This window comes from Saimiri boliviensis, chromosome 1 (genome assembly GCF_048565385.1).
Source record: "Saimiri boliviensis isolate mSaiBol1 chromosome 1, mSaiBol1.pri, whole genome shotgun sequence".
Taxonomy (NCBI): domain Eukaryota; kingdom Metazoa; phylum Chordata; class Mammalia; order Primates; family Cebidae; genus Saimiri; species Saimiri boliviensis.
In genome coordinates, this window is record NC_133449.1 from 137,635,098 (window position 1) to 137,662,045 (window position 26,948).

General features: G+C 42.3%; 1 protein-coding gene across 1 annotated transcript; it reads right to left on the reverse strand.

Annotated features, from left to right (window-relative positions):
* Positions 1–17,433: 17,433 nt before the first annotated feature.
* Positions 17,434–26,324, reverse strand: CLEC3A (C-type lectin domain family 3 member A). Its single transcript, XM_003938072.3, has 3 exons — positions 26,129–26,324; positions 20,506–20,589; positions 17,434–17,828 (listed from the first exon to the last, which is right to left on the reverse strand). Exons 1-3 carry the CDS (start codon positions 26,241–26,243, stop codon positions 17,434–17,436), a joined length of 594 nt encoding a protein of 197 aa, XP_003938121.1. The 5' UTR covers positions 26,244–26,324.
* Positions 26,325–26,948: the final 624 nt, after the last annotated feature.

Here is a 26,948-nt window from a genome sequence, read left to right on the forward strand (position 1 = left end):
CCAATATAATTTCTACATGTGAATACTACATTGTGTTCCACTGTTCTGAGGTTGAGTATCCAGTCATAATCGACTCCCTGTATTATAATTTGGAATGAAACCTGGTCTCTAGGTAACAGACTCATTTTACTGGCAAATGCAAAAGTTAAGATGAGTCCTCTACTTCATGTAATTTTCTGTCCTCGAGCTCCTTTATTTGAATTTGTGAAGGAGGCACTCTAGCTGTTAAAAAACCTTTTTAATAAGGTGGGCTGAAATTTAATGGAAATCTTGCGTTACTGAAATACTAAGCTCTGAAATCAGTAAGATGTGTCTAACAAGTACCAAAGTATTAAAATAAGTTGGTGCATTGAAGTCCAGTTACATAGATAAAATATGGTTCTTGATTTAAAAGTAATGTATGCTCCTCGTAGCAAGTGTGAAATAAGAAAAAAAAAATCACCTACATTATCATGGCATCCAGAGGTAACGCCTATTAACCATTTAATGCAGTTCCCTTCAATCACCTGTGTTTAATGGCTGCCTGTCTCAAAATGTGGAATAGTGCCTGATATGCCAGAAACTGAAATATCTTATCCATATACTACAAATATTATATGTTTCATTTGACCAGAGTTTGTTTTGTTTTTGATTACTGTGGAACTTACTTAAGTCACAGCTGTAAGCAACGTTAGCCCATTTTGCCAGTTACTCCTGCTTGGTACTTGATTTTTGGTGGGATGTTTTGTCTTTGACTTGGAGAATCTGCTCTTTAGACTTGACTATGTAAATATGAGAGCTTGCATTACTAATGCTAATAGATTAATTAAATAATAGAGTTAGTTTTAATAGGTAAAACACAACTGAAAGGGCACTGTCTCTGGACTTGGGCAGATATGGACTCCAGTCCTGGTTCTGCGATTTCAAACCCGTGCAGCCTTAAGCAAATCGCCGAACTCAGATCTCTATGATCCTTAATTTCCTCATCACTAAAATGAGAGTTAAAAACCCACATCATATGATTATTGTGAGATAAAAATATGAATATTCAAAGAAAATCACCAGATATACTTGAGTTGTCACACAGGGTGACAGAATTCTTCTAAAAAATCAACGCTTATCATGCCATCTAAGTTTTTCTAAGTGAAAAAGCCATACTGTTAAAAAGTTAAATGGTACCTGGCCTTTTATTTTTCCTGCAAATGATACTGTGCTAAAAGATGAATCTAAAATCAAGAGTGTTCACTTTTTGAAGGGAAACTCTAGGGCTGATTCAGGTTGTTCATTCTGACTAAATCTATACCTTGGAAAATTACTGTCATTTTAATTTCCTCCCCATTGTTCTTTGAGTACTCAAAGTTCTTAGAGCCACCTGATATTTCGTTTTTGAGCAAGTGCTTCTAAAATTATGAAGGTGTCTTTTATCTCCACTTCTTAGCAATCAGTTTGCAGCTGGTGGTAATTTTAATTTGCTAAGCACCTCTTATGAGCCACAGACTTTCAATGCTCTTCTACCTATGTTATCTAATGGTCGCAAAAATTTGAATGAAACAGGAATATTATTCCGGTTTCTACATGTTCTTCTATTTTTATTTTTGAGACGGCTGGAGTGCAGTGGTGCGACCTCGGCTCACTGCGACCTCTGCCCCGTCCCCATGGCTTGAGCAATTCTTCTGCCTCAGCCTCCTGAGTAGCTGGGATTACAGGTTGTTAATTTTTGTATTTTTAGTACAGATGGGATTTCACCATGTTGGCTAGGCTGGTCTTGAACTTCTGACCTCGTGATCCACCACCTTCAGCCTCTCAAAGTGCTGGGACTACAGACGTGAGCCACCACACCCCGTTCTTTTGTCACGTTCATCCTGTCAATTTTTTATGTTATTTTCCCATGTTAACCTTCGGTTGACATTTTGTCATATTTTCAGAAATGATGTGGTTTCTCTGCTTGTTTAGTATATATGTTACCTATCTAGATATAAGCTTTGTAAGGACAGAAGTCCTGTCTGAGTTTAGCTCATCTGTATCTCCAAAAGCTAGCACAGGGTAGGACTCAGCTCAGTAAGACACTTGAAGAAATTGCAAGAATGGAAGTATATGTATGATTATAAAGATAGGATGAGCTCACTTCTCCCTCAACATCCCCTACTATGACTTGGAATTTACCCAATAGTCCTGTCAGGAAATAAAATGCTAGAGTGGTAGTTCTTGGCTGGGTGATTTTTTTTTTTTTTTTTTTTTTTTTTTGAGACAGAGTTGCGCTCTTGTTACCTAGGCTGGAGTGCAATGGCGCGATCTCGGCTCACCGCAACCTCTGCCTCCTGGGTTCAAGCAATTCTCCTGCCTCAGCCTCCTGAGTAGCTGGGACTACAGGCACATGCCACCATGCACAGCTAATTTTTTGTATTTTTAGTAGAGACGGGGTTTCACCATGTTGACCGGGATGGTCTCGATCTCTCGATCTCGTGATCCACCCGCCTCGGCCTCCCAAAGTGCTGGGATTACAGGCTTGAGCCACTGCGCCCGGCCCGGCTGGGTGGTTTTTTTTGCTTCCCGGGGTGACGTTTGGCAATATCTGGAGATACTTTTGGTTGTCACAATTGGGACATGCTAGCGGCATGCAATGGGCAGAGGCCAGGGAGGTTGCTAAACAGCATATAATGCACAGGACAGCTTCAACCTACTCCACCTGCTGATAAAGAATCGCCAGATCCTAATGTCAACAGTGCCAAGCTTGAGAAACTGTGCTAGAGAGAGTGAATGAGATTAGTTTGCTCATTTTAAAGTTTTCATTTGGGCGATTTGAAATATCTGAAACATACAGAAAAAGTTGCAAGAAAAATACAAAAAATGACCTTCACCCAGATTCTCCCACTGATACAGTACCTTATTACATTATCGTTTTCTCCAGATATATCTAATTATTTTGTCTTCTTGAAGTACGTAAGGTCAAGTTGCAGACATGATATTCTGTTACCTCTATATAAACCAGTGTGTACTTATACAGTTATCAAAAGTACAATGACCCAATAACACCTTAGTCATATTTCACATATTATCCCAATTGTATATCAAGTAAGTGTTTTATTCCTTTTGGATTTGGGATGAGGATGGAGCTGGATTCCGTGGCTCTAACCCATCCCAATGTTACTTAATAAGAATTAAAGCTTTAGGCCAAGCACGGTGGCTCACACCTGGAATCTCAGCACTTTGGGAGGCCAAGGTGAGCAGATCCCCAAGGTCAGAAGTTTGAGACCAGCTTGGTTAACACGGTGAAAACCCATCTCTACTAAAAACACAAAAAATTAGCTGGGCATGGTGGTGCATGACTGTAATCCCAGCTTCTGAGGAGGCCGAGGCAGGATAATGACTTGAAACTGGGAGGTGGAGGTTGCAGTGATTCGAGATCACGCCATTGCACTCCAGCCTGGATGACAGGGGTGGGACTCTTTCCCAAAAGAAACCTTTTAAAGAAAATTCTCCTGAAACCTAACACTGATGTTGAACTCCTGCAATTCACCATCTTTGTTTGGTTGAGTTTGGCCTTTGGATATCGCTCCGAGTGATACCTTAGACATCGCGTCTGGACCTGTCTAACAGTGGAATTTTGTGCAGTGAGGATGGCACCAAAACCCCTTCTGGCTTCCAGCTGGAGTGTCACATCCTACTTCAGCACCAGACACATCCCTGACAAACGGAAGCTTTATGATAATGACTTATATCAGGAACTAATACCTCCCAAATTGAGGATTCTTCACTCAGCATTAACCTGAACAATAACAGAAATCCTTCAAAAGGCTTTTTAGGTTAACTGCTCCCCAGTGACAGTGTAATCTGCCACGCTCTTTCTCTCTGCCTTGCTTCCATAATCTTTCTTGACATTTCACATGAATTCTGCCTTCAATCCATGGACCAACTTTCAATAGTAAAGGTTTAATAAGTGAATCTTCTTCATCAGATATTAGGTATTTGTTAGAAATTATTTAGGGCATAAAATTTCATAAGACTTACTGCATGTTATTTTGTTACTTCCCTTTTTAATTTTCTTTTTGTTCGGCTGCTGCACAGTTTTCTTCTTCCATCCTAAGAAGACCGGTGTTAGGGGCACATTTCAGGTGCTACATAAATGATGGCTATTATTAATGATGTGTCGCTAGAACTGTAGCCAATGGATTAGTTCCCTGGGGTTGCTGTGACAAATGACCACACACTGGGTGGCTTCAAAGTAAGATGGTAGCTGGATGTGGTAGCTCACAGCACTTTGGGAGGTAATCCCAGGACTTTGGGAGGCCAAGGCAGGGGGAATCACGAGATCAAGATTTGGAGACCAGCCTAGCCAACATGGTGAAACGCTGTCTTAACTAAAAATCCAAAAAAAAAGAAAAGCCAGGCCTGGTGGCGGATGCCTGTAATCCCAGGTACGTGGGAGGCTGAGGCAGAATCACTTGAACCTGGGAGGTGGAGGTTGCAGTGAGCCTCAGTCGGGCGACTGCACTCCAGCCTTGCCACGGAGTGAGACTCCAACTGAAACAAAAAGAAAAAGGCATGTATTCTGCTATGGCTTAGGAGTACAGAAGTCCAAAATCAACATGTTGGTAGTGCTGGCTCCTTATGGAGGCTCTGAGGGAGAATCAATTCCATGCCCCTTTCCTGGCTTCTGGTAGTTGCTGGTGATCCCTGAGATGCCTTGGCTTGGTGCCGTATCACCCTAGCCTCTGCTCCGTTGCTACTTGTGTTTCTTCATGTGTATATCTGAGTCCCTTCTCTTCTTCCAAGAACATCAATTTTTGGACGTAGAGTCCATGGTAATCCAGTGTGACCTGATTTTAACATGTTTTATTTGTGTCGTAGCCCCTCAAATTCCTCTGTTGAAGTCCTGATCCCTGTACCTCAAAATGCGCCTGAACGGTCCCGGGCTGCGTAATGACATTTTGGTCAGTGATGGACCACATCCACGACTGTGGTTCTGTAAGATAATACCGTATTTACACTGTACCTTTCCTGCATTTAGGTAAGGTTAGAACACAAATACTTGACACTGTGTCACAATTGCCTGCAGAATTCAGTACAGTAACCCCCTGTACAGGTTTGTAGCTTAGGAGCACTAGGCTATGTATACCACGTGGCCTAGGTGTGCAGTTCGCTATACCACCTAGGTTTGTGTAAGTACACTCTGATGTTTGCACAACAAAAATTCACTGATGTCACATTGCTTAGAACATAACCCTGTGGTTAAGTGATCCATCACTGTGTTTGGAGAATAGGGCCTTAAAAGAGGTATTTAGGGTGAAATAAGTTCATAGGGCAAGATCCTAACCCAATATAACTTATGCCCCTATTTTTATTTCCATTTTTTTGAATCAGAGTCTCGCTCTGTCGCCCAGGCTGGAGTGCAGTGGTGCAATCTCGACTCACTGCAACCTCCACCTCCCGGGTTCAAGCAATTCTCCTGCCTCAGCCTCCTGAGTAGTTAGTACTACAGGTGCATGCCACCACATCTGGCTAATTTTTGTATTTTTAGTAGACATAGGTTTTTACCATGTTAGCCAGGATGCTCTTGATCTCTTGACCTCGTGATCCCCCCGCCTTGCTCTCCTGAAGCACTGGGAATACAGATGTGAGCCCCTGCACCTGGCCCAACTTAGGCCCTTAGAAGAAGAGATGAGGACACAGACACACATAGAAAAGACTGTGAAGGTGGCAGAAGATGGCCATCGACAAGCTACGAAGAGAGGCCTCTGAGGAAACCAACCCTGCTGACACTTTGATCTTGGATTTACAGCCTCCAGGGCTGTGATAAAGTCTATTTCTATTGAAACCACCTAGTCTGTGGTATGGTGTTAGGAAAGTCGTAGCAAACGAACTCAGTCTGCAAGGACCCTATTTCTGGCTGGGTGTGGTGGTTCATGCCTGTAATCCCAGTACTTTGGGAGGTTTAGATGGGAGGATTCCCTTTGTGTTCAGGACTTTGAGGCGTTGTAGTGAGTTCCTGTCTCTACAAAAACCTTGAAAATGAGCTGAGCCCTGGAAGCTGAGGCTGCGTTGAGCTGTGATCATGCCCCTGCACTCCAGCCTGGTAACAAAGTAAGACACTGCCTCTAAAAAGAAGACCCCATTCCCAAATAAGCTTACATTTGGAGGTTCTGGATAGAAATGAATTTTGGGGGTCTCTACTAAACCCACTATACACAGTACAAGTGACAGAGTATACTGAGAAATAAGGCTAGAGAGATAGTCTAAGACTAGATTGTGGATAGCCTTGATCTGCCAAACTGAGGATAAACATGTGAAAGGCTTGGCGAGGAACCACGATGAATAGACATGGAAGGTTTGTTGTAATTTCTAGGTCATCTACTCCTCCTCTCAAAGAGCATCCATGGTGTGGAAGAGTTAGGGAACTAATGACCTTGAATTGGTGGGAAAGGCTTTCAGCGTGTTCATAACCCCAAGGGGTGATGAATGTGTTCCCCTAGACCAGGCATCCCCCAACTTTTTACACAGGGGGCCAGTTCACTGTCCCTCAGACCGTTGGAGGGCCGCCACCTACTGTGCTCCTCTCACTGACCACCAATGAAAGAGGTGCCCCTTCCTGAAGTGCGGTGGGGGGTCGGATCAATGGCCTCAGGGGGCCGCATGCGGCCCGTGGGCCGTAGTTTGGGGACGCCTGTCCTATGCCGATCCTGATCGCCATGGGATTCCTCCCCTGAAAAGCACTGTTGGGATGGACTAGGGATGTCTGTTGTGGGCAAGGGAGGGGGAAATCGGGGCTGCTACGGTTTGAATGTTGGTTCCTTCTAAGACACTTGTTGAAATTCGGTGTCCGTTGTGACAGTGTGGAAGGTGGCACCTTTAAGAGATGATGAGGCTGTGAGAGCTCTGCCCTTATGAATGAGATGAATGCCTTTATAAAAGGGCAAGTCCAGCTCCCTGCTCGCGCTCTCTGCCTCTCATGCCCTTCCTTGTCCTCCTTACATATTGAGACTCTACCAAATGTCAGATAATTCACGGGAACTACAATAAACAAAAACCAATTCCAGTTCTGACCTCTTGGAGTTTATAGGATAATAAGAGAAACATAAACATAAAATCCCATGCAAAAATTCAAACAAGCAGGAGGTATTGGCCCTGTGGGAATTTACAAGGAGATTTGATTCTGGCAGAGCCTGTTACTTAAAAATTTTCTATCAACAGAATCCTAATTTTACTTGGGGTGCCAAAATATACAACAAAATATTTCCTTTTCCAGCCTTTCATGGGGTTAGGGCATCCATAGAGCAGAGTTCTAACCAATGAAACAAACTGCAGGCCGCCGGAGAGTATTGGTTATACCAGGGGCAAACCAGGTTGCTGATGCTACTCCGTGTCTCTTTTTACCTTGAATGTAGATGTGTGTCTGGAGTTACAGCAAATAACTTAGGATTACAAGAAAAGGCAGAATTGCCGAAATATCAATCCTGGCCTTAATGATTTTTTTGAAACAAAGCATGCTGCAATTGCTCGCTTTGAGACTTCTTGTTATAAAATAAAAATTGCTATTTGCTTAATCCAGTGTTACTCATATCTTTATTTACTTGCAGTCAAGTGCATTTTTTTTTTTTTTACTTTAAGTTCTGGGGTACATGCACAGAACATGTAGGTTTGTTTCATAGGTATACACGTGCTGTGGTGGTTGGCTGCATCCATCACTCTGTCACCTACATTAGGTATTTCTCCTGATGCTATTCCCCCAGCCCCCACCCCCTGACAGTCCCGGGCATGTGATGTTCCCCTCCCTGTGTCCACGTGTTCTTCCTTTTCAACTCCCACTTACAAGTGAGAACATGCAGTGTTTGGTTTTCTGTTCTTGTTAGTTTGCTGAGAATAATCGTTTCCAGCTTCATCTGTGTCCCTGCAAAGGACATGAACTCATCCTTTTTTGTCACTGCATAGTATTCCATGGTGTATATGTGCCACATTTTCTTTATCCAGTCTATCGCTGGGCATTTGGGTTGGTTCCAATTCTTTGCTGTTGTGAACAGTGCCACAATAAACATGTGTGCATGTGTCTTTATAATAGAATAATTTATAATTCTTTGGGTATATACCCAGTAATGGGATTGCTGGGTCAAATGGTATTTCTAGCTCTAGATCCTTGAGGAATCACCATACTGTCTTCCATACTGGTTGAACTAATTTACACTCCCACCAATAGTGTAAAAGCATTCCTATTTCTCTACATCCTCTCCAGCATCTGTTGACTTTTGAATGATTGCTATTCTAACTGGAATGAGATGGCATCTCAATGTGGTTTTGATTTACGTTTCTCTAATGACCAGCGATAATGAGCTTTTTTTTTTTTTATGTGTTTTTTGGCCACATAAATGTCGTCTTTTAAGATTTGTCTGTTCATATCCTTCAGCCACTTTTTACTGTTTTTCTTTCCCCTGTAAATTTAAGTTCTTTGTAGATTCTGGATATTAGCCCTTTGTCAGATGGGTAGACGGCAAAAATTTTCTCCCATTCTGTATGTTGCCTGTTCACTCTGATGATAGTTTCTTTTGCTGTGCAGAAGCTCTTTAGTTTAATTAGATTCCATTTTTCTATTTTGGGTTTTGTTGCCATTGCTTTTGGTGATTTTGCCATGAAGTCTTTGCCTATGCCTATGTCCTGAATGATATTGCCTGGGTTTTCTGCCAGGGTTTTTATGGTGTTAGATCTTATGTTTAAATCTTTAATCCATCTTGAGTTAATTTTTGTATGAGGTTTAAGGAAGAGATCCAGTTTCAGCTTTCTGCGTATGGCTAGCCAGTTTTCCCAACACCGTTTATTAAATAGGGAATCCTTTACCCTTTGCTTGTTTTTGTCAGGTTTGTCAAAGATCAGATGGTTGTAGGTGTGTGGTGTTATTTTTGAGGCCTCTGTTTGGTTCCATTGGTCCATCTCTGTTTTGGTACTAATACCATGCTGTTTTGATTACTATAGCCTTGTAGTATAGTTTGGAGTCAGGTAGTATAATGCCTCCAGCTTTTTTTTTTTTTCTTTCTTAGAATTGTCTTGGCTATGCAGGATCTTTTTGGGTTCCATATGAAGTTTAAGGTGTTTTTTTCCAATTCTGTAAAGAAAGTCAATGGTAGCTTGATAGGTATAGCATTGAATCTATTAATTACTTTGGGCAGTATGGACATTTTCACAATATTGATTTTTCCTAATGATGAGCATGGAATGTTTTTCCATTTGTTTGTGTCCTCTCTTATTTCCTTGAGCAGCGGTTTGTAGTTCTTCTTGAAGAGGTCCTTCACATCCGTTATAAGATGCATTCCTAGGTATTTAACTCTCTTTGTAGCAATTGTGAATGAGAGTTCACTCATGATTGGGCTGTTTGTCTGTTACTGGTGTATAAGAATGCTTGTAGTTTTTGCACATTGATTTTGTATCCTGAGACTTTGCTGAAGTTGCTTATCATCTTAAGAAGATTTTGGGCTGAGACAATGGGGTCTTCTAAATATGCAATCACAACGTCTGCAAATAGAGACCATTTGACTTCCTCTTTTCCTAACTGAATACCCTTTATTTCTTTTTCTTGCCTGATTGCCCTGGCCAGAACTTCCAGTACTATGTTTAACAGGAGTGATGATGAGAGAGGGTATCCTTGTATTGTGCTGGTTTTCAAAGGGAATCCTTCCAGTTTTTGCCCTTTCAGTATGATACTGGCTGTGAGTTTGTCATAAATAGCTTTTATGTTGAGATACATTCCATTGATATCTAGTTTACTGAGAGTATTTAGCATGAAGGGCTGTTGAATTTTTGTTGAATGCCTTCTCTGAATCTATTGAGATGATCATGTGGTTTTTGTCATTGGTTCTGTTTATGTGATGGATTACATTTATTGATTGGCATGTGTTGAACCAGCCCTGCATCCCAGGGATGAAGCTGACTTGATCATGATGGATAAGCTTCTTGATGTGCTGTTGGATTCTGCTGGCCAGTATTTTATTGAGGATTTTCACATGGATGTTCATCAGGGATATTGGCCTGAAGTTTTCTTTTTTGGTTGTGTCTCTGCCAGGTTTTGGTATCGGGACAATGTTGGCCTCATAAAATGAGTTAGGGAGGATTCCCTCTTTTTCTGTGGTTTAGAATAGTTTCAGCAGGACTGGTACAAGCTCTTCTTTGTATCTCTGGTAGAATTTGGCTGTGAAACTGTCTGGTCCTGGACTTTCTCTGGTTTGTAGGGTATTAATTGCTGCCTTGACTTCAGACCTTGTTATTGGTCTATTCAGGGATTTGACTTCTTCGTGGTTTAGTCTTGGGAGGGTGTAAGTGTCCGGGAATTTATCCACTGTTTTCTAGATTTTCTGGTTTTTTGTTTGTTTGTTTGTTTGTTTGTTTGTTTGCATAGATGTGTTGATAGTATTTTAATGGTTGTATTTGTATGGGATCGGTGGTGATATCGCCTTTATCATTTTTTAATTGCATCTATTTGATTCTTCACTCTTTTCTTCATTAATCTGGCTGGCAGTCTGTTTTGTTGATCTTTTCAAGAAACCAGCTCCTGAATTCCTTTTTTTTTTTTTTTTTTGAAGGGTTTCTTTCTCTATCTCCTTCAGTTCTGCTCTGATCTTAGTTATTGCTTGTCCTCAGCTGTTTTTTGAATTTGTTTTCACTTCTCTAGTTGTTTTACTTGTGACCTTAGGGCGTCGATTTTAGATCTTTCCTGCTTTCTCTTTTGGACATTTAGTGCTGTAAATTTCCCTCTAGGCACTGCTTTAAATGCGTCCCAGAGATGCTAGTACGTGTGTTCCTGGGTGCGGCAGCGCCTACCTTGCTCCCGCGTGCAGTCTTTGGGCTGCACCCACTGTTCCATTCAGTCCCAGTGAGATAAACCAGGTTCCTCATTTGGAAATGTCCCAATCACCTGCCTTCTGCATCGATCTCGCTGGCAGCTGCTCACTGGAGCTGTTCCTATTTGACCATCTTGTCCGGGGAACTCACTAACTGCATTCTTAAGTGCTGTTAAAGGAGCCTAGAAAGTTTTCCTGAACAAGTCTTGATTCACCAGTGTTTGAAGAATGAGCATGTTTTAACTAGATGAAGGAAGAGTTTCTACGCAAATATTTGTAGTGGGAGGAGATGAGTGCCTACAAAGGGTGGCAATACAGGAGTGAAATGAAGAGAGAATAGAGAGGGAAGAAAGGCGAGGCCTCGCAGCCTTTCCAGGCCAACTTTTGTTTTTAGTCTAAGAAACTTGGAAAGCCATTGAAAGGTTTAAAGATGGGGGAGAATAATATGATCATGCTTGTCCATTGTTAGACAAATGTAATAAGGGCCGTGAGTTATACAAGGTATTTTGAATGCACAGACGAAGAAATACGTCTTTAGGGAGGGTGGAAAAGGTCACCATTGTGCTGAATATTAACGAGAAGAAAGTCACCAGAAACACAATGAGGAGAAAGTTCTAGACAGAGGAAAGACAAATGTGATCAGAGTGCTGCTGGTGTGAATAAACGGTACATTTAGGTTCCTATGAGTGGCATAGTTTGCCTCAGGCATAGGGCTCCTCCATGAAAGGAATGGGAGATGAATTTTAAAACGTCGATGTGGGCAAGATCATCACACCTCTGAAACAAAGCCTGTAGTTAGGATGACAGTGTAATGACCCAAACAGGGAAACTTTCAGAGTGAAAAAGGGTGCTATAAATCTTACAAGAATTGTCATTCATCATCTACGGTAACTCTACTTGGGTAGATTTAAATATATTGAACAACTGGAATAAAAGGTTTTTAATAAGACAAAATTTGCACGTACCGTCTCCCATCCAGCCTAAAAATGCATATCCCATTTCTCTTAGAAAGCTATCACAGATGGTAAGAACCTACCTTTGGAGCTGCGTATAATTCCAATTTGTACAGTTAAACAGAGTAAACTGACCTTCCAGCTTTCGAAGCTCTGAACTCAAGCTTCCATTTACCAAGTATGAGATGCTTTTCTGCTACTGCTTACTTAACTACATGAACCCACTTTACCTTTCTATTGGAATGCCGGTCTTTCTAGTCACATTTATCTTCATAGCTTGTGTTAATCAGAATTATTTTCATTGCAAGTGACAGAAACCCAGCTGAGGAAGACAGTGCTGACCACCACCAAATATTCCAGCTCTCTACCTCCCAGGCATATGGCTGAACTGCCCTTGCAGGTCTCCCTCAGGCAATGTTTACCATTTCTGTATCAGATTCTATATTGGCTGCCATGAGTCTCCCCAGGGCTCTTCTCCTCTGCCGTAGAGAAGGACAGTGTTGTACACAGTTGGTCCCCCATCAGCTGGTTTCTCGAGGGAGCACAATGCAGGGAAGAGCCCCCCTTTTAATGCACAATGAACATGAAAATGAGGGACAGCAGTAAACGTTTGGTGTTCCAAGCCACTCAGGTTTTAAGATTGTTACTGTATCATAACCTAGCCTATCCTGGCTGATGAGCCAACTCAAAGTAGCTCAAATGAAAAGGAGAAATTGGATTCTGTGGTTTGGAGGACTTGCGGAATACCTCATAGAATGTACAGGCATTGATCGACTTACCACCTATGCAACTTCCGACCATTCGACTTTATGACCACAATCGCTAGCCACGACTTCTCCGCATCTGCAGCGCAAACGTTGCCCAGCTGGGCCTACGACAGTGCGGACCAGCTTCTGGCAGCACCACCATCTCCGCGTGCACCATTTCAACTGTTATCCCAGACTCGGTACAGCAATTTGTGTTTTCTACGTGTTTCTATATTTTGATACGTTTTGCAATTGGGAAAATGTTTCCTATGGTATTTTTTACACCTGTATTTTGTATTTTTGTATGCACCTGCATTTTGTAATTTTGTATGTTTTGCAAATATTAAACCAGTTGTACTGGTAATGCAGCGTTTTACTTAAACTTGACGAATGTAAAAATAAGAAACAAAATGGTGTAGAGATGATACAAATGGCATAAAATGAACAAAGAAAATTATGATATATAACAATAATGAAAGAAAATTATGATAAAATATGACTTAAAGATTTTTATAACATCATTTCACAGTACTGTCCATATAGCCTACTCAACTTACGACCAAATTGTGTTACGGCCGGTCTGTCAGACCCAATCGTGGTCGTAAGTCGATTAATATCTGTATAGAAATAGAACCAGGGCCTTAGGGGATTGAAGTGATGAACTAAGAACTACCTGAACCCACAGACTTTTCTCCCTCTTGTTTCCTTTCCCTTCCCTCCTTCCACCCTTGACCCCTTATTTCTCATCACTGCTTATCTTTGTTTTCCTTCATTCTGTATATTGCATTCATCTAGACAGGAATTCTGCCTGAAGCCCTAAATTTACCTTGTCTCAGCTGAACGTGTCCAGGGGAAAAGGTTTCACTGCTCCCAGTTTTCAATGGAAAATAATCTGATTGGCTCTGTGTGGGCTGTGGATACATACCTCCGTGTGTCACCCATGCTGGGAGAAGTGTCAGTTTTGCTTGCTGGCATGTGCGTCCGTGTTTTTGACTATGGTGTATTCAATTTATAGTTCTTTTGCCAGATTTTATTTAAACTATTTGCTATTTTGTGGGTCCGTTTAGAAAACATTAGGTAGTAATTTGCTTAATGCCATGTGTAATTAGAGCTACTAATAATGTCTTCACAGACCCTCCTAGGTAGTATTGCTCTTCAGTGTGCCATGACTTTCTCTGTCTCTTCATGTTACCTATTATAGTTAGTAGATACTCTTTGAATTTCTTGCATCGGATTAAATAAGATATCAAGCTAGCTAAAATTTGATGTTTATTGCATGCCCCAGAGACTAAATTTTAGGGGTTTCATTTGTTAGATGTCCTTTTTTGGTGATATTATGAAAGTTCTTGCTAACCTGAGGAAAAAAACACTGCGTATTTCTATTTCTTATTTTATTACTATCTTTTGAGATGGAGCTTCACTACATTGCCTGGGCTAGAGTGCAGTGGCTATTCACACATGTAACCATAGTGCACTGTCACCTCAAACTCCTGCTCTCCTATCTTCTAGAAGATGTCAGTTACATTCAAAGTTACGTCACCTGACACTTAGATGATACAGTGGTGACTTCCTCTGACCATGACCTTGTGGGGGAGACATTGCTAATTGCTTATATGATTCTTTCCACCAGGCTTCAGGATGCTTTTGTGCACTGTAGTCCAGACAGCTTTTATGGAGATGTAAGAATTGGCCAGAGGCTGGGAGCATTGGTTCACGCCTGTAATCCCAGAACTTTGGAAGGCTCAGGCAAGATCATCTGAGCCCAGGAGTTCTAGACTAGCCTGGGCAACATGGCAAGACCCCTGTCTCTACAAAAATAAAAAAATTGGCTTGGTGTCACATGCCTGTGGTCCCAGGTACTTAGGGGTCTGTGGTGAGAGGATTACTTGAGTCCAGGAGGTTGAGGATTTTATTTAAATGAGTTATGTTTGTGTGTTTGTGCCATTGCACCCCAGCCTCGGTGACAGAGCAAGGCCCTGCCTCAAATAAATAAATAAATAAATAAATAAATAAAAATAAAAATTGACCTGAAAGTTAAAAACGATTTATCATTCCTGCCTGAAGATCCGTTGTTTGTCAGATAGCACCCAACAGGCAAAACAGACAGAGAGAAGTGTAGGTTAGGGGATCTTGTGGGTGTGGCCTTCAATTGGTATTGGCTAAGTAACAAAGTGAAGGTCATGAGTTTGACCCAGGAACAAACCAGGTCATCTCTTAATCCATTCCTTCCACTTTTGCTGTTTCCCACAATCTGCACTTTGTCTTGCTAACGGATCTTGATATTAGCTAACCCTTATCTTGGTATCTCTAGCCTTCATCTATTCCTTTGAGTTAACTGATTCTCTGGGACTTGTTAGGGCACTTTGTGAAGGATTGTTTTCCCTAATGAATCATCTTCAAATGGTGGTTCTCCTTTTTTTTTTTTTTTTTTTTAAGAGATAGGGTCTCATTCTGTTGTCCAGGCTGGAATGAAGTGGTACAATCATAGCTCACTGCAGCCTCAAACTCCTGGGCTCAAGCAATCCCTCTGCCTCAGCCTCCCAAGTAGCTGGGACCACAGGTCTGTGCCACCATACTTGGCTAGTTTTTACATTTTTTTTTTGTAGAGACCGTGTCTTGCTCTGTTGCCCAGGTTGGTCTTGGGCTCCTGGCCTCAAGTGACCCTCTCACCTCAGCCTCAATGTCACTAGGATTAGAGGCTTGAGCCATCATGTTCAATAACGTTGGTTGTCTTTGTCTTTATTTGGGCCCTTGCAAAGCAGGAAGGAAAAACACCTTCTATGAAGTGGTCTTAGACTGAATGCTTCTCAAGGTCAGCTGTTTCTCCAAATTGTTACCTCACCTAAGGAAATTGAGAAACCATTAGAATCTATGCCTATTGCCTGTCCGAATGGGCTTCTCCTTTTATTGTTCCCCGTGGTTGCTAAGTATACAGTTCCAGTGACTGTTCCATGATTTCCTGGCATGTCACTTAGGGCAATGTATCTTTTTTTTTTCCTTCTGTAATATGAAATGATTGAGAGCCTAATTCTTATGGTTGTTCTGAGAAAGATGAATAAGAATTATCTAAGATTTACCACCTGAAATGTGAGGAGAATGCCCTACTTACCAGTGTCCACCCACTTCATTATGGTCCTTACCTTTACAAAGACTATGGTTATGTTGGTGCCTGGAGTTGGCCAAGGTCAACTAGATAGAATTGCAGCTTCTTTTTTTGTTTTGAGACAAGGTCTCTCATCCAGGCTGGTGTGCAGTGGCACAATTTCAGCTCACTAAACTTCTGGGTTTAAGAAATCCTGCCACCTCAGTCTCCTGAGTACTTGGGACCATAGGCGAGCCTTACCATGCCTCGCTAATTTTTGTAGAGTCAGGGTTTTGTCATGTTGTCCAGGCTGGTCTTGAACACTTGAGCTCAAGTGATCTGCTCACCTCAGCCTCCCAAAGTGCTGGGATTACAGGCATGAGCCATTGTGCCCAGCCTCTGTAGCTACAATTTTTTGAAAGTTACCTTCCTCTAGCTAGATTGTATCTCTTCGTTGCCAGGTAAAATTGTGCTGAGTATATCCGAATCACCAGTTTGATTAAATCCAGGGAAATCCCCCTCAAACTCCGCCAAGTTTAATATAAACCAACATAGTTTGAAAAACTGTCATTAACATTCAAACACATTTTCTGTTGATCAGAATTCAGGCTTTATTATTGAACAGTGAAAAGAGCTAACACTTAATTCCAAGCATGTGTAGCTGAAGTTTGCAAAGCAGGATATTGTTCACAAAACACATTCGGTATTTCAAAAATACTTATTTGAAGAACAGAATATATTGAAAATTGTTTGCTTCTAAAAAGCCCATTTTCCCGCCAAGTCTAAACTTTGTAATTTAATATTAAGCAATGACGTTATTTTGTACAATCTAGTTAAACAATGTAATGGGAATAGCAGTTGGCAGAATAAAAGATTTTGTAGATGTATGCAGTTTTCCAAAATAGTGTTCTATAAATTCAGTTTTTACCTTCAAAGATTGGTCGCCCATAATAGACTTAAATATATAAGGATGGCTAAAAAATACAAGCATACGAAAGTGTGGTAAAGAAACTAACAAAAGTGTCCTCTCAATCTCATAAAATCTGAGAGTATGGATGCTAAAGCTAAATAAATGTAAGTTGTTTTTTCTCTGTTTTCTTTTCACATGCAATCTGCTTCTTTGTTCTGCATTAGGGTTAGTTACCCATTTAAGTTACAGGTTATCGTGCATTGCTGGGAATGAAAATTGATCAGATATGCACCTTGTCATTTCCTTTTCAATTGTGGTTTTAAATTTCCAAAAACGGGGTAGGCACGAAGAAAAACAAATCGGAACCTCTTCAGAGATTTGTGTTCTGACAGAGCAGACAAGTTACTAGTCCCACCAAGAGATGCAGCGATTCCAAAGGATAATGGGCTAACAAGGTATTATTGCCAACATGGGACAGAATGTGCAACGGGCTGAGAGGTTTTTGGATTATATAACACTTAGAATCTCTGATTTAGGGAATTCTTGTTAATAAAATAGACGCTCAATTTCCAAGGGAAAACCTTTCAGGTAGCCTAAGCTTGGTTTTCTGGAGTGATGAGATGCATGCCTACTGTGGTTTATTTTTAAAAACAGACTGGGTTTATACAAGTGAGAAAGACTAGGAAAGAGCAAGATTTTAGTGCATTTTGCAGAAGCCTTTTTATCTGTGTGGACATGGCTGGATCATTATTTCTGATCCCCCAGACCTCAGAAAGGATAAAGTCCCAAAGAAACGTGTTGGCGAAATTGGCTGACTTAGTCATATTGCTATGGGCATTTGATCCTGTGTTGCAATTTTTCAATAAGTAAAATTTTTATTATTCTTACAAATCATCAACCTGTAAGTCAGGACGAATCTTGCTTGGAGGACGCGTTGGAGAAGAGCCTATGAAGGGATGGTGAACTCACAGATGTATCTCTTGCTGCTGCGACAGGCCTCATCACTCCACTTGCCTTGAGCTGACTGGGAGAACAGGACACAGTTTTCCCGCTTGCCACCATCAGGCTGTGCACGGTCCCAGTTGAGGAAGGAGATGGCAGCTCCATTGACATCAACAAACTTGCCTTCCGTGACCATATCATTGATGCCCAGCCAAAAGTCATTGACACCTGGCAGGCTCCTCTTACCATAGTCTCTGAGGGCGTTGATTTCGTCGGAGTTCCTGGGGATAACCAGGATCCCTCCTTTGGAAATGCAGTCTTCATTAGCCTCATGGAACTGCTTCAAGCCTTCTGAAGCAAGGTAGCATTTCTTATGAACTTTTATGCCTCGGAGACAGACTGTGAAGACGTGAAATTGAACATATTAAGATGCATTTTGAGTGTGTTATGGCTAGGGCTGGACCTGGCAAATAGCGAGAAGTATTTGTGGAATGAAGTGTGATGATGATGAGTCAACGGTTTTGTATGCGCCGGACAACATGCTAAGCAGTTTGCGTAAATTAAGTCACATGATCTTGACAACCCCATGAAGTTGTGTTTTATTACCCCTATTTTTACATGTCAGGATATTTAGGCTTAGAGAAGTTGTTACTTGTAACAACTCAGCATTTTTTTTAAAAGAGGTAATTTATACAGCTTGTGAGACTATAGCTACTCAAACCCAGGTCTGCCGTACTTCAAGACATGGCCTTAAACGTCATGCTGTTCTGATACACACATGCTTGCTAATCTGTGTAGCTCCATTATGTGCTGGATTTCCTTGAGAGTTTTGAAACTAGATGGTATTTCATTTCTATTTAAAAAAGCCCAGATACGGTGGCTCACGCCTATAATCCCAACACTTTGGAAGGCCAAGGTGGGGTCAGGAGTTTGAGACCAGCTGGACCAACATGGTGAAACCCTTTTTCTACTAAAAATACAAAAATTAGCCAGGTATGGTGGTGCATGCCTGTAATCCCAGCTACTTGGTAGGCTGAGGCAGGAGAATCGCTTGAACCTGGGACGCAAAGGTTTCAGTAAGCCGAGATTATGCCACTGCGCTCCAACCCCGGGTGATAATGTGAGACTGTGTCTCAAAAACAAACAAACAAAAACCAAAAGAACCTAGGTTGGCATGTGGAGAGAGTGATTTTCTTAAGCAGATAACTGAGCCTTGGTAATATTGTTTAGATTATTCAGGATAAGCCAAACTTAATGATAGTTTTAGGCCATAGCATTGACAAATCAGGCCTCAGAGCCATACTGCCTGGGTTTCCGTCTCACCTCTGTCATTTAACTAGCTGTGTACATCTTGAACAAATTAACTTCTTTGTGCCTTAGTTTCCTCATCTGTAAAATGAGGATAATAGTAATAGCGTAAGTTCTTGGAGGAGTGGACATAAGTTGTCGAAGGATTAATGGATTTGTGTTTATGAAGAATTGCTGGTACCTGTCGGTATGGGTAAAGGATGAACAAAACTCACCTTCTGCATAAGCATTTCACCATCTTTTAACTTTCTAATTCTGCTCCCCTGGAAACCTGATAAAGGGAGGATGTCACCCTTGTTACTAGGCAACATTGCTTATGGTAAAAATGACCCCACATTGGTAATGTGCATCTGGCCTGGGAGTTACAAATGCTTGATGGAAAGCCATAACGTCGTGTTCCCTGAAGGCAGTTACTTGTAACTAGCCAGGTCTCCTGTGGGGACCCTTGACACCCTGCTTTTGAAATTGCTACAGAGAATATTAGCTCCTTGGGGAATGAGACTTGTAATCCAGGGCTGTTCCTGAACCTGCCCAGCATGGCTCACTCCTCACCCGTTGGAGAAGAGCTCGTGGGCAGTGTTGCATGTAGCCAGGTGTGGTGGCATGTGCCTTTTGTCTTAGTTACTTGGGAGGCTGAGGCAAGAGAATCGCTCGAACCTAGGAGGCGGAGGTTGCAGTGAGCCGAGACCGCGTCAGTGCACTCCAGCTGTGGGGAGGAACACTGGCGCTGCTCCCTCGGGAAGCTGAGGTTCTAACCCACATCCTTCCAGCATCTGATGCTGGGTATGGCCCAAGTGAGTCCTGGAGGCCTGATAGGCACTTAGTTAACATCCGATAAATGTTAATCGTTTTAGTTATTTCATGCTTGCTTCATTCTATTTCATTATCCTTTAGGGAATAAGTGTGGACCGACTTTTCAAATGTATTCCTGAACTATCTATTATTATTTCTATACCACCCATATATAGGAGAGTGGGGTTGTAAATGAAGCTGATTTCCTAAAACAATCATCTCCGAGTGTTTGGGCCCTCTTATTGGCCCCATTGCTGATGTGTCAATGTCAATGTTTCTTTTTTTTTTTTTTTTTGAGACGGAGTTTCGCTATTGCTACCCAGGCTGGAGTGCAATGATGCGATCTCGGCTCACTGCAACCTCCGCCTCTTGGGTTCAGGCAATTCTCCTGCCTCAGCCTCCTGAGTAGCTGGGATTGCAGGCACGTGCCACCGTGCCCAGCTGATTTTTGTATTTTTAGTAGAGACGGGGTTTCACCATGTTGACCAGGATGGTCTCGATCTCTCGACCTCGTATTCCACCCGCCTCGGCCTCCCAAAGTGCTGGGATTACAGGCGTGAGCCACCGTGCCTGGTCTGTCAATGTTTCTTTTAAAAATATGTCCCCCAAGGCCGGGTGCAGTGGCTCACGCCTGTAAACCCAGCACTTTGGAAAGCGGTGGTGGGCCGATCCATGGGGTCAGGAGTTCAAGACCAGCCAATCAACATGGTGAAACCCCATTTCTACTAAAATTACAAAAATTAGCCTGGTATAGTGATACATGCCTGTAATCCTAGCTACGTGGGAGGCTGAGGCAGGAGAATCACTTGAACCCGGGAGGCAGAGGTTGCAGTGAGCTGAGATTACGCCACTGCGCTCCAGCCTAGGCGACAAAGCGAGACTCCATCTCGAAAAAAAAAAAAAAAAAAGTCACCCAGAAATTGACCCAGAAATGTTTCTGTCTCCTTCGGGATGAGGCACTGATAAAGCAGCTTACCTGTCTGCAGGGCTTGCATTTCCTTCAGGGCGTTGACTTCTCTCCAGAGCTTTTCAATTTGAGTCTTCAGATCTCCATCCTTTTCTGGGGAAGATTTTAGGGTGGGAAGGGGTAGGTGACATGAAAAGCATATGATTAAAATAAAATGAAGCTTTGCAATGTAGGATCTAAGGCAATAGTGGTTTCGATGAAACTGAGCTCAATGTAGACAAAAATAATGTGTGAAAATAACTTGTGGCTGGGCATGATGGCTCACGCCTGTAATCCCAGCACTTTGGGATACCAAGGCAGGTGCATCATTTGAAGTCAGGAGTTGGTGACCAGCCTGGCCAACACAGCAAAACTCCATTTCTACTAAAAATACAAAAATTAGCTGGGCATGGTGTTGAGTGCCTGTAACTTCAGCTATTTGGGAGGCTAAGGCGTGAGAATTGCTTGACCTTGGGAGACAGAGGTTGCAGAGAGCTGAGATCATGCCACTGTACTCCAGCCTGAGTAAAGGGAGTGAGACTCTGTCTCAACAACAAAAAAAAAGATGAAAGAAGGAAAGGAGGAAGGAAAGAAGGAAAAATCGGACAAGAAGATTACTAAGAGCTCGAGGGCAATCATAATCCTAGAAGGTCCTTCTATGAGTTGGGAGGGCCCCTCCCCAGTTCCATCCTGTAACTCTAGGCTTTTGATTTTTTAGGGTCATCTGAGAGTGAGCTCTGTCTCTTCTTCCCTGTGTGTTCCTTCTGCCGGGATCACTCTTGCCCCAGCTCTTTCCTGTATTCTTACCAAGCTTAACTATCTCCTCTTCTGATTAGACTTTCCTTGTTAACCTGTAGTTTAGTATCCCTTCTGCTAATCTATCTTTGAAACCTGTTATTCATTCTCTAGTCTCCATTCACATTTTCTTCCATTTTTTTTTATGGAATAGTCTCTCTATTTTCTGTTCTCTATTTTATTTCATCTGACTTGTTGTTCATGGTGCTTCTGATGCTTCACACGATGCTAGGCACATAATAGGTGCTCATAGTATTGTCTATGAATACACCCTTTATGGTATACACGATGGTTACTTTTACATGCTCTTCAAACATAGCTATGAAGGGAGAACAACTAGATTCCCATTGAAGAATGAGGACAAGTAGAATTAGAGAGGTAACTTGGTAGATATTTGGCAGAACTCATACTCAGACGTATTTGGGTCCCCGAGTCCCCTGTTGGCAGTGTTCCTACTCAACCCATGCCTCAGGTATGGGGGCTTCTAGCAGGGTGAAGTGCTAAAGGCTCATGTAGAAATACGTCTGTACTGGGTATTAGCAAATTGTGTAGTCTTGCATGTTCCTGGATGAGGCTAAAGGATCTTCATGGCTGTCCTTGACCAATCTTGGCTATAAGAAAGTGGTGGAAAACAGAAGATCTTTGCTAAATCAAAATTTCAGGCCCAATAAGGATCCTCTTAGAGACTGGCAGCTTGTGAGTCTCCAAAGGCATTAATTAAAAATCATAAATAATGAAGTATTAAAAGCCACCATATACTGTTTGTCAGAGATCAATTCTTTCTGCAGTGTTTTGAGAGAGATACTATCCTTGTCTCCATTCCACAGAAGGAACAGAGGCCCAGAAAGTGGAATTCACCTGCTGAAGATCACCCAGAATCGGGATTTGAATTCGCCAAGCTCCAGGCCCCTTCTCTGTACATCCCTCCAATCTGCTTCTCACAGTGAGTGCCTCTGCCTTCTTGGACCCTAGCACACGTAGACAGAGAACGTACAGGCAGTGCTCGACTTACGACCATGATTGGTTCCGACAGACTGGTCGTAACACGATTTGGTCGTAAGTTGAGTTTGCTGTACCGAGTCTGGGATAACAGTTGAACAGGTGCACGCGGAGATGGCAGTGCTGCCGGAAGCCTGTCCGCACTGTCGTACGCCCAGCTGGGCAACGTTTGGGCTGCCAGACGCGGAGCAGTCGTGGCTAGCGATTGTGGTCGTAAAGTCGAATGGTCGTAAGTTGCTTAGGTCGTAAGTCGATCAATACCTGTACTTAAAGCTTTGTAAGAACTGTCCCCAGCTGCTGCTTTGTGGGGTTGCTGTAGAGGGAATCTATGTTTGGTATTGGATTTTTCAGGGCAGTCTAAAATTCACATGTGCTAATTCACTGTCTTCTTAAACATGTGCTACATAGGCCAGATGTTGCCTCATTTGGGTTAGGAGACTGTCTTCTGGAATATCTAGGGGTGGTCCCTGATTCTTGTGTAGTTAATGCTGCATGTCAATTTTCAAAGCATCCCATAGCTCAACTTAGAAATACAATAACTCAAGGATTTTATTGATGTGATCATTTAATCCAGAAAAAAAAGGGTACATTTAGACTTGCAAATTCATCAGCTATTGGGGGGCCAGGCTTGCAAAGGCTACTGAAGACTTGCTTCCAAGGTATAAGCAGTCACCTCTACACACGTCATCCCCCATCCCTCTCAGCTTCCTGCTCCATTCTCCTTAAATAAGTGGTCTCCACTGGGAGATGGTAAACATTGTAATTAACATGGAGACACACGAATGAATATTAGGCTCCTGGGAGATGGTTATGAAATTCATTATCCAGGGACCGGGCTGTAGCTTCCATCCTTTGTAGCCGATGTAGATGTCTTTCGTGTACATCAAAGGGAACATGTGGAACAACTACTATGCTGTAAACATTTTATTTTATTCAGGAATGCAACACATACATTGGTGAGACCTGTGAAGTAAGTACCAGGGAGATCTTGTGTTTGACGCCAAATTTTTCAATGGCTATTTTGAGTCCCCCAAAAGGCTCCCTTTCGTTTTATTGTTGCTCTCCGGGAAGTAGACACAGTGTAGAAACACAGAACGAATTCCCAAAAGAAAGGGCCAATGAAACCATTATATGGTGTTGGGTTGTCAAGGTGTATGGGTATGGGTACTCCCATATACTGAAGATGGGAAGATGTGTTGGTGTTACATCCGGAGAGACAATTAGAAAGTATGATTAACATGCAGTTTTAGTTTGGAAAATGTAACAGCCTAACATGGGGAGCAATATATGTGTGCAAAGCAGTTACTTTGGGCGATTGAATCAAAAAGAGAGGTATTGGGAAGTTCAGCAAGAGGTATTAGATTAAGTCATGGTCCATCCAAACAATGGAATATTACAGAACTGTTAAAATGAATAAAGCATTGCTTACACTGGTAACTATCCAAGATTTAGTAGGTGAAATAAATTCATTTACCTGCCAATCTGCCAAACATTTTGCATAGCCAAGTCTTTGTTAAAAATATCTTTTAACTGTACATTTTTAACACTCTGGGAATAGGCCAGCTGTGGTGGCTCACATCTGTAATCTCCGCACTTTGGGAGGCCAAGGCAGGCAGCTCACTTGAGGTCAGGAGTTTGAGACCAGCCTGCCCAACGTGGTGAAACCCCATCTCTACTAAAGTGTGTATACACACACACACACACACACACACACACAGAGAGAGAGAGAGAGAGAGAGAGAGAGAGAGAGAGAGAAATTAGCTGAGTATGGTGATAAACACCTGTAATCCCAGCTACTTAGGAGGCTGAGGCGCTAGAATCATTTGAACCTGGGAGGTAGAGGTTGCAGTGAGCTGAGATCACACCACTGCACTCCACCCTTGGTGACAGAGTGAAACTGTCTCAAAACAACCCCACAAGAAACAAAATGCGAAACTTCTGGGAATAGTATTATCCAGTAGTTAATACTGGATAATGTTGTGATGAGGATTGGGAGAGAGAAGATGGCTCTCACTTTTGATCTCATAAACATTGGTATTACATTTCAAGGTGCTTAAAGTGTTTTGTAAGTATGTGGATGGGTGGGGATGCCGTGGCTTGACACGTTTAGGTCTATTTCTTCACCTACTGTACAGTCTACTTTCTTGGACCTAATGGCAAAAAGCAGCAAAAACTGTTTTGAAGGAAGGACATTGACGAAGCGTGTACACAGTCAGCTGTTTTTTCAGTGTGCCTGCGCATGTGGTTATGAGGGAAGGGACTGGGGAAGAAGTGGGGGAAAAAAAGAGCGGGGGAGAGAAGAGAGTGGGAGGAGAAGGGAGGGAGGCCCGTGGACAGCCTGGGTGTGACCTAAGCTATGGTTACTTCAGGAACAGCCACGTGCAGCCGTAATCACATTCATACCCTCTCCGCACATTGCTACTGAGTGAGCACCACTCTCACCAGGAGTGCCACTCCATTCAGTGGTGACGAAAGGCCGCAAAAACGTGCCACGTCACCCAGCCTCTTCTCTCTCCCCCCTTCCTTTGATACTGTCTTCAGCAATATGTTTCACCTACTGATGAAAAATATTTTAAACTTTAACTAAGTGAAGTATTACATTTCGAAAGGAAAACCGATTCCACTTAACCTTGCATCAGACCTAAATTTTGTAAATGCCCTGAAAAAGAGTACGCATAATCATTAAAGCACAAGGTCACTATTTACCCACCGGCCATCTGCATCGGGTCAAAGACTCTAACCTTGTTGAAATGTGTGTGTTTGTGGGTGTGTTGGTGGGGGGTGTGGGGGGGGGTTACTAATGAAGTGAAAATAATAAGGAAATAGTATCATAATAGTTGGAAATATCCTTATATGAAAGTGATGCACAGGATGAGCTGAAACACTACCCTGTGTCTTGCTTTTTTCTTTCACTTTGGCTTCAGCATATTGCAACTACATGGCTGTCATCTTTGTTGTTAAATTTTTTAACCTGTTAACCCAATTCAAACCGCTCAAAATTTGAGGTTGCCAGGAGATTGATTAAATTTTGCATCACAATGCCTTCAAATACTACATGACTTTGAATCTCCCCAACTTAAAGTCAATAGGCAATCTCTGTCTGGCAGGTGTCCCCAAACTTTTTACTCAGGGGGCCAGTTCACTGTCCCTCAGACCGTTGGAGGGTCGCCACATACTGTGCTCCTCTCACTGACCACCAATGAAAGAGGTGCCCCTTCCTGAGGTGTGGCGGGGGGCCGGATAAATGGCCTCAGGGGGCCGCATGCGACCCGCGGGCTGTAGTTTGGGGACGCCTGCTCTATGACATGAACGAGTTAAAATATATGGTATAGACTGTTCGTATACTGCTGAGGATATGGAAATACAAGCTAATGATAATGAAAAAAGAAGTCATGATTACCAAAAGCTCTATCCACTGCTACCTATTGAATAAGATTATAGTTATGTTAAAAATATAACTGAATCCAGTTACTCCATGGCTACTAGTGAAACCGTCCTCTGTTAATACATTCTTCCTGCCCCATATTAATAACACCAGATGTTCAGATATGAAGCTGAGCTTTCTTTGAAGCACTTACTATTTAAGCGCACCTAACAGAAAATACACAATATAGGACTTTTTATTGCCAATTTTTTTCCCTGTTTATAAATTTTTAAAAAGCCCAGCACCATGGTTTCTTTAAGATTAAACTATCCCAGATAATTAAAAGATCACTTAATCTGGAAATGCCATATAGGCATGATGGCTTGGTGCCGTCACCAAAGACAGTCTCCTGGAGGAGTGTGGAAATTAACATTGTCCTGCACCTCCCTTTACTGTGGGAGGCTAGAATTTGGCTTGACTGAGAAGCCCCCTTACCTTTCACTCTGCGTTTGCTGTGTTTCCTGGCTTTTAATCTGGACGTGTGGCTGGTGGTCTGGTCCAGGAGTAAGGTGATCACCAGGATACAAATTACAAATCCATTCTTTGCCATGGCTCTGGGGCAAGCCTGCCGAGCCACGTTGCCAGCCCCGCTGAAGCAGCTATGCAGAAGTAGACTACAGAGCTACATCTTGCTCTGGGATGCCTGGGGCTGGCTTATAAAAGTGAGCTTTGGAGGTTGGCTGGAATCCTGCTGACGAAATGTTTGGATGCCTCTGCTGGCCACAGCACAAGGTGGCCCCTTGTTCTCATGCCTCATGTTAGGCTTATTTATTTCTGCTACATTTCCTAGTGATTTGCCTTTTTGGAGTGTGTCAATGTTAACTTCAGCTTTTGCCTGTTTGCTTTCTGTTTTAAAGTCTGAGAAGCTTGGGGTCTTTGTGAAAACCTAATATTTAACTCTTTGATTTGGAGCTCTGAATTTTACTAAATGTTCTGGAAAATGGATTTAATTTAGTTTTCAGGGCAGAAAAAGGAAAGTTACTGCATGCGTGTGTGTGTGTGTGTGTGTGTGTGTGTGTGTGTGTGAGTGTGTGAGTGAGTGTGTGTGTGTGTGGTTGTATGTGTGTGTGATGCTATAGCACCATTCATTTAAGCCAGTGTGTCTACTCACACTTGTGTATCTGCACAGCTCAAGTGGACCTAGCTTGGAAATAGTTTGCTCAACGGGATTTACGGAAACTGTGGAAAGAGATACTCAGTAATAAAATAAAAGGTTGCAAAGACCTTTTGCCATCTCTAAATCATTTCTAAGTCT